The following is an 18,244-nucleotide window of genomic DNA, read 5'->3' on the forward strand; positions in this document are numbered from 1 at the left end:
TTGAAATTAACAAGGCCCTATTTCGTTCCCTACTTGTTAGTTATTTCACAAAATGCTGGAGTAACTCAGCGGGTCAGGCAGCATTTCAGGAGAGAAGGAATGGGTGACGTTTCGGGTCGAGACCCTTCTTCAGATTTTGTGAAATAAATACATTAGATTTGTACCAGCATCTGCAATTATTTTCTTACCCTACTTGTTAGTTAATCGTTTGCTAGTCGTTACATTTGTATCAAGGAATTTCACATATGGAAGCAGGCGTCGACCAATTGCCCCCTTCTGTCTGCTCGGTTAGTCAGTAAGATCACTGATGATCTCGTACCTCAGCACCACCTTTCTGCACCAACCTCTTAGTTACGTTCATAAACAGAAATTCACCACTCCCTGCCTGGAGCATGTTAATCACTGTAATTTTTGATGGTATCTCTAAATACAAATTCAACTGGCGTTGTGCTCTGCGCATTGCTGGGCATGTCATATTTTATCATTCTCGTACGTTATCCAAATCGGGTACATGGAAAGCCTCTTGAGTGAAGTTGGTCATATGACTCTTATATGTCTTTCCAGCTCTGAACAACAATAAATCATGGAACTACCAGAAGCACCCATTTCCTCGCTCATCCTGTCAATTGGTTGAAAATTGGAACATAGCATACAAAATGTTTAGTACCATTCATTAATGTAGCCTGTTAGGTTGAATTTCGTTTTCTAACTACAAAGCAAAAGGGAAATATTTGTTCGTCAATACATTATCGTTTCCAATTGAGCATTGATTTTACACTCCAGGAAAGTCGTTTTCAAGGCTATTTTTTATTGCAAGTGAATAAGTATGCAATTATAATAACTTGTTTCATGACATTGAGATGAAGTAAAAATAATTTTTAATTCTTAGGCAAGAATTATACCTGTACCCAATATGTTATTGAATATCTCATATTTTATCGATCGTGCTTTTTAGTCATATTAGTGGTAGTTTGTATTTTTGTTTTGTAGGTTATGCTTTCCCATCCCCTCCTCCTGTGGATCCTTTTGCAAAAATACGTATAGATGATTGTGGAAAGACTAAAGGCTGCTTTAGGTGGGTTCCAGAAGGGCATGTTAATTTTGTAAATGCTATCGGATTAAATAATGTCCATGTCTTCATCTCTCATTTTCATCCCCTTCTGAAATTACTGCACTGTCTTTTTATAATTCTGTTCCTTTTGCCTTGCTGCCATTCACACACAAGTAAATTTGAAAATAAATACAAAAAATCAGTTATAGAGATAAAAGAACAGGATACTGGGATGTTTCTGCTTGTTTACAAGTATTTACCATAACAAAAGTTCCAAAATATGTTTTGTGACTATGTGTGGTAGCAACATTTTTTTTGGTTCATACTAATAAAGCTGACAGAGATTAGAATTCATCAATTTACAACAGTACTCAAATTAACTGTAATAAATTCCTTCAAACTACACTAATAACAGCTAAAGTTTTTACCAGAACTCTCTCTGCCCTGCAGATTAGCAACATCTCAAGCAAAAAAAAACAGAATGTTGGAAAAACTCAGCGGGTCAATCCCCTGAAAAAGGTCCCTCATTCAGTATCCATTTTATTTAACTAAGTCAGCACTCCATATTAGTTAAGCATTTATTATTTTTGCATCACATCACTTTACAGTAATCTTTTTTCCTTATTCCACACCATCTCCTTGAACCCATTTCGACCCCATTCTCTCTACATCTTGCAAATATTTGTTAATCAACAATAAGAGAAACCTTTTCAGTCAGAGGGTGGTAGATACAGTATATGGAATGAGCTGCCAGAGGAGGTAGTTGAGGCAGGTACAATAACAATATTTAAAAGACATTTGGACAGGAACATGGATAGGAAAGAGAGGGATAAGGCCAAATGAGACTAGCTAGCTTAGATGGAGCATCTTAGTCAGCATGGCCAAGAAGAGCCTGTTTCCATGCTGGCCATGCTCTTATTTCACTCCTGCTGTCGGGAAGAAGGTGTCGGAATCTGAAAACAGTGACCACCAGGTTCAAGAATAGCATCTTCCCAACAAACATCAGGCTCTTGAACACTACAAAACACTAACCTCAACTATGAACTATAGATTGTCTTTGCTTGCACTAAGGAGTTTGGGATTTTTTTTGCACTTGTATTAGGGTTATTAATTTATTGGTTTTCTGTTTATTACATATTATCCATGTGTATTGTATTTACAGTTCTGTTATGCTGCTGCAAGTAAGGATTTCAATGTTCCCTTATCCGTACATTCGACAATTGGGACAGGAATTTAATTTTTATTAACATTTAAATTAAGTGAACTGAAAGATGCAGAATATGAATTGGAATAAAAAATATTTCATAATGAGAATAAGTTTGGAAAAACAGTTGAAAATTAGCACCAGATTACTTGCTGCTCTTTGAAAATCTAATTGCACTGTGAAAAAAGTCTCCAAATAACTGCACCTGGAAGGTCCTCAGATTTGGAGTTATGGCTGTGATCAATTTTGTAAGTGGAAATCCATTTGGGTGAAAAGTCTGAGACAAAATAAAATTGATTAAGAAAACTTAAGCATATTATAATTATGCACATAACTAGTTTACTCCTTAGCTGGTTTAGAGTACATATATTCTCTGAGCACAAATCTGGAAGATTTTTGTTGCAGCACCTAATAACCAGTACTGCACTTTTGTTAAAATGCAGGATTTCTTGTTTTCTTTAATGTCCTTAAATGTAAATGATTACACTCTGGTAGAAAAATATACCTTGATTTAATTTCCACAATGTTGTTTCATTTAAAGCATCATTTAAATGCTTCTTTCATAAATTTCAGTCATTCTGCACTTGAGAAAAATAACTTAGGATTCCCAAACTAGAGAGGAAAAAAAGTGACACATGTTGGAGAATCTGGATAATAGTTCCTTTTTGTAAGAGTGACAATCTTTGCCCTATGCATGGTTAAATGCATGGAATCATCCTGTGCAATTTTACAGAAACATAACATTTACATTTAGTTTCCCATAGAGTTTTATAATATCCATTATAAAAAGTTAGTATTCATTTTTGCTGTCCAAGGAAACTTTAAAGTGATTAAAATAGTGTATTTTGAATAAAATTGGTCTTACCCAGAAGGGGTGCTTGTAAATAGGTGCCCAAGCTACTCGGATCATTATTAGCAGGTCATGAAATGTGAGGATGTGTTTAAAATATATAAATGTAGCAAATATTCCAATTTATAAATAAAATATCCCTACTAATTCTATAAAACGATTTTTCAAAAATCAGGGGAAAGTATATAATTTGTGCGTTGCGTCAAGAAGTCACAAAAATTATCTCGGTTTAGTGAAAGTTATATTTTTCCACTGTCTATTCCTCTGTTCCTATTGCAGGTATGGGAAACCTGGCTGTGATGCAGACACGTGTGATTATTTCCTCAGTTACCGCAGAATCGGTGCTGATGTTGAATTTGAGCTAAGTGCAGACACTGATGGTTGGGTTGCAGTTGGATTTTCATCTGACAAACTTATGGTAAAACACCAACTCACCTGCAAATTTTATTCAAATGGATGTACCATGAGAAATAAATGTATAAACATTACTTTATAGTTTCTCATAATTGATAAAGCAATGTAAATGGATGAGTTATTTCTACAGGTTTAAAAAGAAATATTATAATCTTAATTTTATCTTTTCAAAAAGTAAACAGTTTGACTTAAGATCCCTCAGATTCTGATAAATAAAAATAAGATCCTGAAATCAGAAAATCAGACAATGCATACAGAGTTCCTAATTGCATTATTTTCTGAAAGCAACTGGTTTCCATCAGCGGGTCAGGCAGCATTGGTGGAGAACATGGATAGTTTACATTTTGGGTTGAGACCTTTCTTCACATTGATTGCGGGGGGGGGGGGGGGAGGGATGAAAGCTAGAAGAGATGAGGTACAGGACAAATACTGGCAAATAAGAGGTGGATACAGTTGAGGAGCATTTTGAACAGGCAGATGATTAAATAAAAGCCGGAGATGAAAAGATAAGGATCAAATAATTCTTTACAACCAATATCTACTTTCAGAGAACTCTGCATTTGAACTCCAAAGAACCTCTATTCATCAACATTCCTCAGTGCCGTGCCATGCCTTACCTTACGCACATGTCCTACTCCTATTTAACTTCCCAAAATGTATCACCACACACTCCTCGAAATTAAAAGCCCAATTTTCCATCTGATCTGTATTCTGCTGTGGCCTTAGACAACCCTCCTTGCTATCCAATACATCACAGACTTATTAATTGTACCTTCTTCATTAACATTCGTCATGAATACATAATGCAAACAACAAGGGTTCCAGCATAAATTCTTGCAGTATACGACTGGTCACAGACTCAATCAGTAAAGCCCCCTTCCACCACTGCTCTCCACTTCTTATCATCAAGCCAGTTTTGGATCCAATGATCTTGCCTTAGATCCCATGGGTCTTAATCTTCCGGGTCAACATACCATGCGGGATCTTGCCAAAAGCCTTGCTAAAGCCTATGTTGACAACACCAACTGCATTACCTTCATCAAACTTCTCAAACAGCTCATCAAACTGGCGAGGCAGAATTTCCTTGCACAAAGGCATGCTGATTATTCAATATGTACATATCATATCATATCATCATATCATATATCTACAGCCGGAAACAGGCCTTTTCGGCCCTCCAAGTCCGTGCCGCCCAGTGATCCCCGTACATTAACACTATCCTACACCCACTAGGGACAATTTTTACATTTACCCAGCCAATTAACCTACATACCTGTACGTCTTTGGAGTGTGGGAGGAAACCGAAGATCTCGGAGAAAACCCACGCAGGTCACGGGGAGAACGTACAAACTCCTTACAGTGCAGCACCCGTAGTCAGGATCGAACCTGTGTCTCCGGCGCTGCATTCGCTGTAAAGCAGCAACTCTACCGCTGCGCTACCGTGCCGCTATTATGATTGCTATTTCTTAAGACTTCCTCCAATAATTTCCCTAAAACTGACACATGGCTCATTAGCCTGTAGTTTGCTGGGTTTTCGCTACTGCCCTTATTAAATAAAGGAACAATATTGGATATCCTCCAGCATTCTGGCATCTCTTGCCTCCATTCTTTGCATTCTTATTAAAACTCACCATCACAGCCAGTTTTGTACTTTCCCAAGTTGTGGTACATTTCAACTTACAAAATTATGTCTTCTTTGAAACATAAAAAATATGTGCAGGAGGAGGCCATTTGGCCCTTCGAGCCAGCACCGCCATTCATTGTGATCATGGTTGATCATCCACAATCAGTAACCTGTGCCTGCCTTCTCCCCATATCCCTTGATTCCACTAGCCCCTAGAGTTCTATCCAACTCTCTTTTAAATTCATCCAGTGAATTGGCCTCCACTGCCTTCTGTGGCAGAGAATTCCACAAATTCACAACTCTCTGGGTGAAATAGTTTCTTCTCACCTCAGTTTTAAATGGCCTCTCCTTTATTCTTAGACTGTGGCCCCTGGTTCTGGACTCCCCCAACATTCGGAACATTTTTCCTGCATCCAGCTTGTCCAGTCCTTTTATAATTTTATATGTCTCTATAAGATCCCCTCTCATCCTTCTAAACTCTAGTGAATACAAGGCCAGTCTTTCCAATCTTTCCTCAAATGACAATCCCGCCATCCCAGGGATTAACCTCGTGAACCTACGCTGCACTGCCTCAATAGCAAGGACATCCTTCCTCAAATTATGAGACCAAAACTGCACACAATACTCCAGATGTGGTCTCACCAGGGCCCTATACAACTGCAGAAGGACCTCTTTGCTCCAAGACTCAAATCCTCTCGTTATGAAGGCCAACATGCCATTAAGTTTCTTCATTGCCTGCTGCACCTGCACGCTTACTTTCAGTGACTGGTGTGCAAGGACATCTAGGTCTCATTGCACTTCCTCTTTACCTAATCTAACACCATTGAGATAATTGCCTCCTTGTTTTTGCCGCCAAAGTGGATAACCTCACATTTATTTACATTATACTGCATTTGCCATGGATCTGCCCACTCACTTAACCTGTTCAAGTACCCTGCAACCTCCTAACATCCTCTTCGCAGTTCACACTGCCACCCAGCTTTGTGTCATCTGCAAACTTGCTAGTGTAACTTCTAATTCCATCATCCAAATCATTAATATATATTGTTAATAGTTGCGGCCCCAGCACCAAGCCTTGCTGCACTCCACTCGCCACTGCCTGCTATTCTGAAAAGGACCCGTTTATTCCTACTCTTTGCTTCCTGTCTGCCAACCAATTCTCTATCCATGTCAATATCCTACCCCCAATACCATTGCTCTAATTTTGCTCACCAATCTCCCGTGTAGGACCTTATCAAAGGCTTTCTGAAAGTCTAGATACACTACATCGATTGGCTCTCCTTCATCCATTTTACTTGTCACATCCTCAAAAAATTCCAGAAGATTAGACAAGCAGGATTTCCCCTTCACACTGGAATTTAGAAGGATGAGAGGGGATCTTATCGAAACGTATAAGATTATTAAGGGGTTGGACACGTTAGAGGCAGGAAACATGTTCCCAATGTTGGGGGAGTCCAGAACCAGGGGCCACAGTTTAAGAATAAGGGGTAACCCATTTAGAACAGAGATGAGGAAAAACTTTTTCAGTCAGAGAGTTGTGAATCTGTGGAATTCTCTGCCTCAGAGGGCAGTGGAGGCCAATTCTCTGAATATATTCAAGAGAGAGCTAGATAGAGCTCTTAAAGATATGGGGAGTATGGGGAGAAAGCAGGAACGGGGTACTGATTGAGAATGATCAGCCATGATCACATTGAATGGCGGTGCTGGCTCGAAGGGCCGAATGGCCTACTCATGCACCTATTGTCTATTGTCTAAATCCATGCTGACTTGCACCAATCCTTTTACTGCTATCCAAATGCACCATTATTACCTCTTTAATAATTGATTCCAGCATCTTCCCCACCACCGATGTCAAGCTAACTTGTCTATAATTCCCCGTTTTCTCTCTCTCGCTCCTTTCTTGAAAAGTGGGATAACATTAGCTACCCTCCTATCCACAGGAACTGATCCTGAATCTATTGAACATTGGAAAATGATCATCAATGTGCCCATGATTTCTTGAGCCACCTCCTTGAGTACCCTGGGATGCAGACCATCAGGCCCTGGGGATTTATCAGCCTTCAGTCCCATCACTATTTCTCGACAAATGCAAATTTCTTTCAGTTCCTCTGTATCCTTAGATCCTCTGTCCTCTAGTACATCTAGGAGATTGTTTGTGTCTTCCTTCGTGAAGACAGATCTGAAGTACCTGTTCAATTCTTCCGCCATTTACCTAACTTTTCTTGTCAGCCACGGTTGCCTTTTACTCCCCTTAGAATCTTTCTTCCTCTTAGGAATGAAATGATCCTGCAACTTCTGGATTATGCCCAGAAATTCCTGCCATTGCTGTTCCACCGTCATTCCTGCTAGGGTCCTTTTCCAGTCGACCTTGGCCAGCTCCTCTCTCATGCCTTCATAGTCCCCTTTGTTCAACTGCAACACTGACACTTCAGATTTAACATTCTCCCTCTCAAATTGCAGATCAAAACTAATCATATTATGGTCACTACCTCCAAGCGGTTCCTTTACCTTGAATTCCCTTATTAAATCTGGTTAATTGGACAATACTAAATCCAGAATTGTCTTCTCTCTGGTAGGCTCCAGTACAAGCTGCTCTAAGAATCCATCTCAGAGGCACTCTACAAACTACCTTTCTTGGGATCCAGAACCAACCTGATTTTCTCAGTCTACTTGCATATTGAAATCCCCATAACCACAGTGACATTACCTTTGTTGCATGCCAGTATTAACTCCAGCTGCAACTTACACCCTGTATCCGGGCTACTGTTTGGGGGCCTGTAGATAACTCCCATTACTGTCTTCTTACCTTTACAATTCCTCAACTCTATCCATAGTGACTCTACATCGTCAGTCCCTATGTCACCCCTCGCAAGGGACTAAATTTCAACCCCCACCAACAGAGCTACCCCAACTCCTCTGCCCACCTGCCTGTCCTTTCTTTCGGATGTATAACCCTGAATATTCAGTTCTCAGTCCCGATTCTCCTGCAGCCACGTCTCTGTAATCCCCACAATGTCATATCTACCAATCGCGAACTGAGCCTCAAGCTCAAGTCAAGTTAAGTCAAATTTATTTGTCACATACACATACTCGATGTGCAGTGAAATGAAAGTGGCAATGCCTGCGGGTTGTGCACAAAAATAATTACAGTTACAGCATATAAATAAAGTTAATAAGTTACTAAACATAGCACAAAAAGTGTCGACAAAAATTTAGTCTCTGGGGTTATCAAAGTTGACAGTCCTGATGGCCTGTGGGAAGAAGCTCCGTCTCATCCTCTCCGTTTTCACAGCGTGACAGCGGAGGCGTTTGCCTGACCGTAGCATCTGGAACAGTCCGTTACTGGGGTGGCAGGGGTCCCTCATGATCTTGCTTGCTCTGGATCTGCACCTCCTGATGTATAGGTCCTGCAGGGGGACGAGTGTAGTTCCCATGGTGCGTTCTGCCGAACGCACTACTCTCTGCAGGGCCATCCTGTCCTGGGCAGAGCTGTTCCCAAACCAGACTGTAATGTTGCCGGACAGGATGCTCTCTACAGCCCCAGAGTAGAAGCAATGAAGGATCCTCAGCGACACTCTGAATTTCCTCAGTTGTCTAAGGTGGTAAAGGCGCTGCTTAGCCTTACCCACCAGTGCGGCAATGTGCGTTGCCCACGTCAGATCCTCTGCGATGCGGACTCCCAAGTATTTGAAACTGCTCACCCTATCCACAATAGACCCATTTATCTCCAGTGGCGTGTACGTCCTTGGATGTTTAGCCCTTCTGAAGTCCACAATCAGCTCCTTTGTTTTAGTGACATTCAAGAGGAGGCTATTGTCCTGACACCAGAGTGCCAGATCAGCCACCTCCTCCCGGTAGGCCTTCTCATCGTTGTTGGAGATCCGGCCCACCACCACAGTGTCATCAGCAAACTTGATGATGGAGTTTGAGCTGAACCTGGCCCTACAGTCATGTGTGTACAGGGAGTACAGTAGGGGGCTAAGGACGCAGCCCTGGGGGGATCCTATGTTCAGGGTGAGGGAGCTAGATGTGTGTTCCCCCATCCTGACCACTTGGGGCCTGGCAGTGAGAAAGTCCAGGACCCAGGCACACAGAGGGGTGCTAAGCCCCAGTTCCAGCAGCTTCTCAACCAGTCTGCTGGGGACTATTGTGTTGAATGCTGAACTAAAGTCAATGAACAGCATCCTCACATAGCCCCCCTGGCTGTCCAGATGAGAGAGAGCGGTGTGTAGAACCTGGGAGACCGCATCATCCGTGGACCTGTTCGGACGGTATGCGAACTGTAGTGGGTCCATGTTGCGAGGAAGGAGGGCGCAGATGTGCTTCTTGACTAGCCTCTCCAAGCATTTCATGACAACCGAGGTGAGGGCCACCGGTCGGTAGTCATTTAAACACGCTGGAGAGGCATTCTTTGGCACCGGTACAATGATGGATCTTTTGAAGCATGCAGGGACCACGGACTTTGCCAAGGAGAGGTTGAATATTGTGGTGAGCACTGGAGCAAGCTGAGTAGCACAAGACTTTAGTACTCGCCCAGATATACCATCTGGGCCTCCAGCTTTCCTCGTGTTCACACGCGTCAGAGCCCACCTCACCTCATGCTCGGACACCGAGAATGTGTGCACATCCCCGGCGGTGGATCCCCCTCCAGCCTCGCTAGCCAGCGCCCCTTCGGTGCTGTTTTTAGACGGCGAGCTGGTGGTGTTACCCGTCTCAAACCGTGCGTAAAAAGAGTTCAGGTCATCAGCTAAGGAGGAGCCGGCACTTCCGGTTGAGGGGGTGCTGGACCTGTAGCTAGTTATAGTCCGTAGCCCCTGCCAAAGGCGCCTGGTGTCCTGCTGCTCCATCTGTGACTCCATCTTGTCCCGGTACCTCTTTTTTGCATCCTTCACTGCCCTTCGCAGTCGGTAGGACTCTCCCTTGTAGTCGTCCATGTTGCCGGATGCCAGGCCGGAGTTGTAAGCAGCGGTGCGAGCATTCAAGGCCACGCGAATAGACCTGTCCACCCAGGGTTTTTGGTTAGGGAAGATACTGACCCTTACCGTGGGGATGATGGTATCGGCTATTGTGGCAATGAAGTCCGTAACCGCTTCCGCAAACTCATTTACGTCTCTGGAACTTGCTTGGAACATGTTCCAGTCGACTTCGCTCAGTGCATCTTGCAGCATGGCCTCTGAATGGTCAGCCCACCGCTTTACGTCCCTCGTCACTGTCGCTTCCCGTACTATCCGTTGTTTGTACTCCGGCAGCAGGAAAATGGCATCCACTTTACTTCTTATACTTCGCGCATTCATATATAATACTTTTAATCCCTTACTCACCTTACCTTTCACATCGATGTGAACATTACTGATCTTTCAATCAACATCATACGGATAGATCTAATGCCGAATTTATAGTGGTAGTTTCTCTACTAAGTTTAATGCAAAGATTTTTCTTTTTTCTTTTAGGGAGGTGATGATGTAATGGCTTGTGTGCATGATGACAATGGCAGAGTTCGAATCCAGCACTTTTATAATGTTGGTCAGTGGGCAAAAGAAATAAAAAGAAACCCAGCCAGGGATGAAGAAGGTATTTTTGAGGACAATCGAGTCACTTGTCGATTTAAACGACCAGTGTATGTTCCCAGAGATGAAACTATTATTGACCTTCACTTGAGCTGGTATTATTTATTTGCATGGGGTCCTGCCATACAAGGTACGTCAACATTTTAAATCATTTTAAAGGGATTTAGATTTTATTATCCATTTAAATATAATAAATCTAGAGATGCATCCATTAATAATATTTTTGATTTTTATATCAGCGGTTTAAAATGTTTTGAAATGAGGCCAATCATTTGAATGAGGCAAATATTTTTGTTAATAGCAATGATGACTGTATTGCTATATGTCCTAATGATCCCCCACAAGGATGGTCTCGAAGCCCTCCGTTTCTTCCTCGACCGTAGAACCAGCCAATCCCCATCGACCAACACTCTCCTCCGCCTAGCAGAGCTGGTTCTTACCCTCAACAACTTCTCCTTTGACTCCTCCCACTTCCTCCAAACCAGAGGCATAGCTATGAGCACTCGCATGGGCCCTAGCTACGCCTGCCTCTTTGTTGGGTACGTCGAACAATCCCTGTTCCAGACGTACACTGGCCCCATCCCCGAACTCTACCTCCGCTACATCGACGACTGCATTGGTGCTACCTCTTGCACCCATGCAGAACTCACTGACTTTATACACTTCACCTCCAATTTCCATCCTGCCCTTAAATATACCTGGACTATCTCTGACATCTCCCTCCCGTTTCTGGACCTCACCATCTCCATCACAGGAGAAAAACTAGTGACGGACATTTATTACAAGCCCACCGACTCGCACAGCTATCTGGACTACACTTCTTCCCACCCGGTCCCCTGCAAAAAGTCTATCCCCTACTCCCAATTCCTCCGTCTACGCCGCATCTGCGCCCGGGATGAGGTGTTTCACACTAGGGCTTCCGAGATGTCCTCGTTTTTCAGAAAACGGGGCTTCCCCTCCTCCATTATAGATGAGGCTCTCACTAGGGTCTCTTCTACATCCCGCAGCTCCGCTCTTGCTCCCCATCCCCACACTCGCAACAAGGACAGGATCCCCCTCGTTCTCACCTTCCACCCCACCAGCCAGCGGATCCAACATATTATCCACCAACATTTCCGTCACCTACAACAGGACCCCACCACTGGCCATATCTTCCCATCCCCTCCCCTCTCTGCGTTCCGCAGAGACCGTTCCCTCCGCAACTCCCTGGTCCACTCGTCCCTTCCTACCCAAACCACCCTAACCCCGGGCACTTTCCCTTGCAACCGCACGAGATGCAACACCTGTCCCTTTACCTCCCCCCTCAACTCCATCAAAGGACCCAAACATTCTTTCCAGGTGAGACAGAGGTTCACCTGCACCTCCTCCAACCTCATCTATTGCATCCGCTGCTCTAGATGTCAACTTATCTATATCGGCGAAACCAAGCGCAGGCTCGGCGATCGCTTCGCTGAACACCTGCGCTCGGTCCGCATTAACGCAACTGATCTCCCGGTGGCCCAGCACTTTAACTCCCCCTCCCATTCCCAGTCTGACCTCTCTGTCATGGGCCTCCTCCAGTGCCATAGTGAGGCCCGCCGGAAATTGGAGGAGCAGCACCTCATATTTCGCCTGGGCAGTTTGCGGCCCGGTGGTATGAACGTCGACTTCTCCAACTTCAGATAGCTCCTCTGTCCCTCCCTTCCCCTCCTCCTTCCCAGATCTCCCTCTATCTTCCTGTCTCCACCTATATCCTTCCTTTGTCCCACCCCCGACATCAGTCTGAAGAAGGGTCTCGACCCGAAACGTCACCCATTCCTTCTCTCCCGAGATGCTGCCTGACCTGCTGAGTTACTCCAGCATTTTGTGAATAAATCGATTTGTACCAGCATCTGCAGTTATTTTCTTATGTCCTAATGATCTTCCTGTTTCCAACTGTGACTCGACATAACTGCATTCATTATTCTTCAATTTGTTTTACATTGTTTAATGTTGTCACTTTTTCAGGCAGTACTGCTTGTAAAAATAATTTCAACAGTGGCAGAGTAGGCACTACCAGTTATCTTAGACAAACTCAACTGCAACAAATCTGAAATCATCATCATTGGTCCAAAAACGCTCACCAAATCCACCCAAAACTTCATCCTCAATATTGATGGTCTCCCAGTATCCACCTCCCCTCACATCCGGAATCTTGGAATCATCTTTGATCAAACCCTCTCCTTCGACAAACACATCAAACACATCACAAAGACAGCCTACTTCCACCTCAAAAACATTGCCCGTCTCCGTCCATCCCTCTCCTTCACAGCTGCAGAAACCCTCATCCACGCCTTCATCACCTCCCGTCTGGACTACTGCAACAGCCTCCTCTATGGCTCACCCTCAAAAATCATCAGTAAACTTCAATACATTCAAAACTCCGCTGCCCGTCTACTCACCCACTCCCCGATCCGTGACCATATCACCCCCGTCCTTTACAAACTCCACTGGCTCCCCAACCCCCAGAGAATCCAATACAAAATCCTCCTCATGACCTACAAAGCCCTCCATAACCTGGCCCCATCCTACCTGACTGACCTCCTCCACAGGCACACTCCCACCTGCACCCTCCGCTCTGCTGCTGCCAATCTCCTGTCCCCCCCATCCGGACCAAACTCAGATCCTGGGGGGACAGGGCTTTCTCCATCGCTGCTCCCACCCTATGGAACTCACTACCCCAAACCGTCAGAGACTCCTCCTCACTCACCACATTCAAAACATCACTGAAGTCTCACCTCTTCAGCATTGCCTTCAACCACTGAAGGTCACCTCACCTTCTGTCTCCTTTCTCTGTTCGTTTACTTATTTATCTATTTATTCACTTCTCTATGTTCTAGAAATCCCAGTAAAGCGTCTTTGAGTGTTTGAAAAGCGCTATATAAATGTAATGCATTATTATTATTATTATTATTAATGCTCCTATAATATATCAGTATCAGCTGTTACTAAGTGGCTATTTCAATAACACAAGAAATAGAAACATGAGTAGGACATTCAATGAGATCATGATTTAGTTTCTACCTCAACTCCCCTTTCTGACTACATCCTTTCAAGGGACTTGAATATAAAAATCATTGTCAGCACTAAACACTCTCAGCTATTTTAATACAAAATGGTATATTTATAAATCAAATTTTCATATTTTAACCAATAGACTGATTATTATTTCCTTTGTGCAAAGTTTAGAAGTATAAGTTAAGATTGGAATAGGAAGATAGGACCGGTGAATGTGAGGCTGAGGATACAGTGATTCAGATTATTGAACCATTGGGATCTCTTGTGAGGCAAAGGTGAACTGTAAACTGTAAAAGGCAAAGGAATTCGGGTTCCACCTGAATTGGAGGGGGACCAATGTCCTGGAGGGTAGGTTTACTAGTGCTACTCAGAAGTGTTTAAACTTGATTGGCAGGGGGATGAGATCCAATGTGGTAGTGAGGCAGGTGGGAAACTGGATCTGAGTACAGGAGGCAATGACAGCAAGTCAATAGGCAGGATAGGCAGGAGCATGGTTGGGAGCATGAAAAGATTGGCACAACAGAGGGGGAGTTGCTATATTTATTAAAGGAAATATCGCAGCAGTAGTCCAAGATTACATAATTGAAGGATCACTCAGGCTATAGATGGAGCTGAGAAATGGAAAGGGGATGATCACCATGTTAGGATTGTACAACAAGCCCCCAAATAGTCAATGGGGATCAGAGGAACAAATATCATATCATATCATATCATATATATATACAGCCGGAAACAGGCCTTTTCGGCCCTCCAAGTCCGTGCCGCCCAGTGATCCCCGCACATTAACACTATCCTACACCCACTAGGGACAATTTTTACATTTACCCAGCCAATTAACCTACATACCTGTACGTCTTTGGAGTGTGGGAGGAAACCGAAGATCTCGGAGAAAACCCACGCAGGTCACGGGGAGAACGTACAAACTCCTTACAGTGCAGCACCCGTAGTCAGGATCGAACCTGAGTCTCCGGCGCTGCATTCGCTGTAAAGCAGCAACTCTACCGCTGCGCTGCCGTGTTATGTTAGGAGATTGCAGACAGCTGCAAGACGGGTGTCATGGTTGGGGATTTTAACATTCCCAATATAGACAGGGACTGCCATAGTGCCAAGGGCTTAGATGGGGTGAAATTTGTCAAGTGTGTTCATAAAAGTTTCCTCATGCAACATTTAGAAGGCCCTACGAGGGAAAATGAGGGGTTTGACCTACTCTTCGGGAATCGGGCAGAGCATTGCTGAAATGTCAATGGGCCAGCCTTTTGGGACCAGCAACCATGGTGGCAGCACAGGGGCAGAGGAGTAGAGTTGCTGCCTTACAGTGCCAGAGACCTGGGTTCGATCCTGACTATGAGTGCTGTCTGTACGGAGTTTGTACATTCTCTCTGTTACCATAAGGGTTTTCTCCAGATGCTCTGGTTTCCACCCACTCTCCGAAGATGTACAGGGTTGCAGGTTAATTAGCTTCAGTGAAAATTGTAAATTGTCCCTAGTGTGTAGGATAGTGTTTAGTGTACAGGGTGATCGTTGGTCGGTGCGGACTCGGTCGGCTGAAGGCCTGTTTCCGTGCTGTATCTCTAAAGTTTAAAGGTCAATAGGTTTTAAATATTATTGATAAGAAAAGGCTGGTTTACAAGTTAAAGTTTCTAAATTGGGGCAACTTGGATGGTATTTGACAGGAATTTGCAAAAGTTAATTCGAGTAAGTTGTTTGAGGGCAAAGGGATGTCTCGAAAATGAGATGCAAGGAACCCTGGATGATGTGAGAAATTGAGGCTTTTGTTAGGAAAAAGGAGACATGCGCCGGGTATAGACAGCTGAGATCAAGTTTATTCCTGGAGAAGGAAAGGGGATTGAGGAGCCTGCTTATTAAGAAAATCAGGAGGGCAAAAAGGGCACAAGATATAGCTCTGGCCGATAAGATCAAGGAGAATCCAAAGAGATGTTATAAGTATATTAAGGGAAAAATGTAACTCGAGATACATTAGGCCTCTCAGAAAACAAAGTGATCATTTATGTGTGCAGATGGGCAAGGTCCTCAATATTTCTTCTCTGCTTTCACTGCGGAGAAGGACATGAGGATTATGAAAGTTAATAGAGATGTCTTGAGTACAGGCCATATTACAGTCAAGGAAGTGAAGGTAGATAATTCACGTAGGCTTAACCAGATATATCCAAAAACACTGAGGGAACCTCGAGAAGAAATTGCAGGAACCCTGATAGAGATATATGAATCATCGTTAGACATGGGCGAGGTGCCAGAGGACTGGAGACTGGCTAATGTTGTACCCTGCTATTTAAGAAGGTCTGCAAAGAAAAACTAGGAACTATAGACCAATAAGCCTAACATCTGTGGTAGGAAGGTTACTAGAATAAGATAGGTATGCATTTGGAAAGGCAGGGGTTGATTCGGGATAGTTTGAATGTTTTGTCCATTGCATTAACTATCTCACGAATGTGATTGAGAATTTGAAAAATTAAACAAGGTTGACAAAGATAGGATCATGGACTTAGTCTATAAGGACTCCAGCAAGGCCTTTGATAAGATTCCACATGGTAGGCTGCTCTGAAAGGTAGATGATATAGAATCTAGCTAGCTAACTGGATACAGAATTGACTTACTAGTGGAATGCAGCGCTTGGTGGTGGAAGGTTAGTTTTCAGACTAGAAGCCTGTGTCTACTGGTGTGCCTCAGGGATGGGTGCTCATTTCATTGCTGCTTGTCATCTACATCAACCATTTGGATGAGAATGTACAAGGCATAATAAATAAGTTTGCAGATGACACTAAAATCAGTGGTATCGTGGATAGTGAAGATGGTTATCAAGTGGCCAAGGAACTTAATTCAAATGTGTGAGGTGTTGCATTTTGGGAAGTCATACCAGAACATATCCTTCACAGTGAATGGTAGGGCCCAGTGGATTGTTGCAGAGCAGAGGGATTTAGGAAGGTCTCGACCCAAAACATCACCCATTCCTTCTCTCCAGAGATGCTGCCTGTCCCGCTGAGTTACTCCAGCATTTTGTGTTTACCTAGGAGTACAAACAAGTACATAGTTCCCTGAAAATGGCATCATGGGTAGGTAGCCAGGGGGAAAAAGGCTTTTGGCACACTGGCCTTCATCAGTCAGTGACATGCGTACAGAAGTTGGGACATTATGTTGCAGTTATACAAGATGTTGTTGAGGCTGTACTGGAAATTTATGTCAGTGTTGGATACCCTGTTTTTAAGAAAGATGCCATTAAATGATGGCACAGCTGGTGGAGCTGCTGCCTCACAGCGCCAGAGATCAGGGTTTGCTCCTGACCTTGAGTGCTATTTCTGTAGAGTTTGCACATTCTCCCTCTGACCCTATGGGTTTTCTCTGGGTGCTTTGTTTCCTCCTACATCCCAAAGAAGTGTAGGTTAATTGGTCTATGTAAATTGCCCTTAGTTTCCTGTTCATAGACACAAAAGGCTGGAGTAATTCAGCGGGACAGGCAGCATTTCTGGAGAGAAGGAATGGGTGACATTTCGGGTCAAGACCCCTCTTCAGACTAGTTAGAGATAAGGGAAAGGAGACATAGACGATGATGTAGAGAGATAGCAGCAAGAGAGGATGTTGCAGAACTCTCATTAGAGAGAGGAGGAGAACTCCTTCAAAGTAGACATACCTTGAGGAGATTTTGCAGTGGAGCAGACAAAATCTGTAGGAAGAAACTGCAGATGCTGGATTAAACCAAAGGTAGACACAAAAAGCTGGAGTAACTCAGCGGGACAGGCAGCAGCATCCCATTCCTTCTCTCCAGAGATGCTGCCTGTCCTGCTGAGTTACTCCAGATTTTTGTGTATATCTTTCATTTAAACCAGCATCTGCAGTTCCTTCGTACACACTAGTTTCCTGTTGCTGTACAACTACAGCTATTATGTTTTTAACAATTGTATCTTGCCCATTACAAGCTTAAGGATTAGAACTTCCTTTTTAATTAGTCATATTAGTTTTGCTTGCCCACAGTATAATCATAATGAAAAATAATCACACAAAATAAATACCAACTTGTATTAGCGAAAAGCCCATATCACCATGGTTTAAAAACAATAGCTGATTACTGATAAATGACCAATCTTTAAAATGTAACAGAACAGTACCATTACTTGTCATCATGTAAATAATTTCATAACCTGTTGATTCATTTCTGCATTTGTTGTAGTTCGTGACATATTAACATAAACAGTCAGACAACCAAATTCGTTTAACCTCTTTATTCTACTCATCCATGTGGGAGAGAGCCTAGGCACCAGAGCGTTCAGAAACGCTCAGGCAGCTAGTGTAGCCTCTCTCTCCGAAAACTCAGATTCACACACATTTTATACCCATAATACATGTGCCAGTACCTTTCCATCGCTGCCTTATATGTCAAGTTTACAATGTCCTATAAATCTTTGTGTGTCTTTCGGGACCTCCGTGTCCTCCGTGTCCATCGTGACCTCTCCATTTTTGGGAACAAAGGGCAGTCCATATGGCA

At 43.4% G+C, this 18,244-nt stretch overlaps 1 protein-coding gene across 1 annotated transcript in view; it reads left to right on the top strand.

The window, feature by feature from the left end:
• Window positions 1-18,244, top strand: part of frrs1l (ferric-chelate reductase 1-like) — a 29,722-nt gene that overhangs the window by 859 nt on the left and 10,619 nt on the right. Inside the window, exons 2-4 of the mRNA XM_078418939.1 lie at window positions 991-1,075; window positions 3,385-3,523; window positions 10,594-10,840. Of these exons, the coding sequence (XP_078275065.1) occupies window positions 991-1,075; window positions 3,385-3,523; window positions 10,594-10,840 (471 nt within the window). The remainder of the gene's footprint in view (window positions 1-990; window positions 1,076-3,384; window positions 3,524-10,593; window positions 10,841-18,244) is intronic.

The sequence above is a fragment of the Rhinoraja longicauda genome, chromosome 2 (genome assembly GCF_053455715.1).
Source record: "Rhinoraja longicauda isolate Sanriku21f chromosome 2, sRhiLon1.1, whole genome shotgun sequence".
Taxonomy (NCBI): domain Eukaryota; kingdom Metazoa; phylum Chordata; class Chondrichthyes; order Rajiformes; family Arhynchobatidae; genus Rhinoraja; species Rhinoraja longicauda.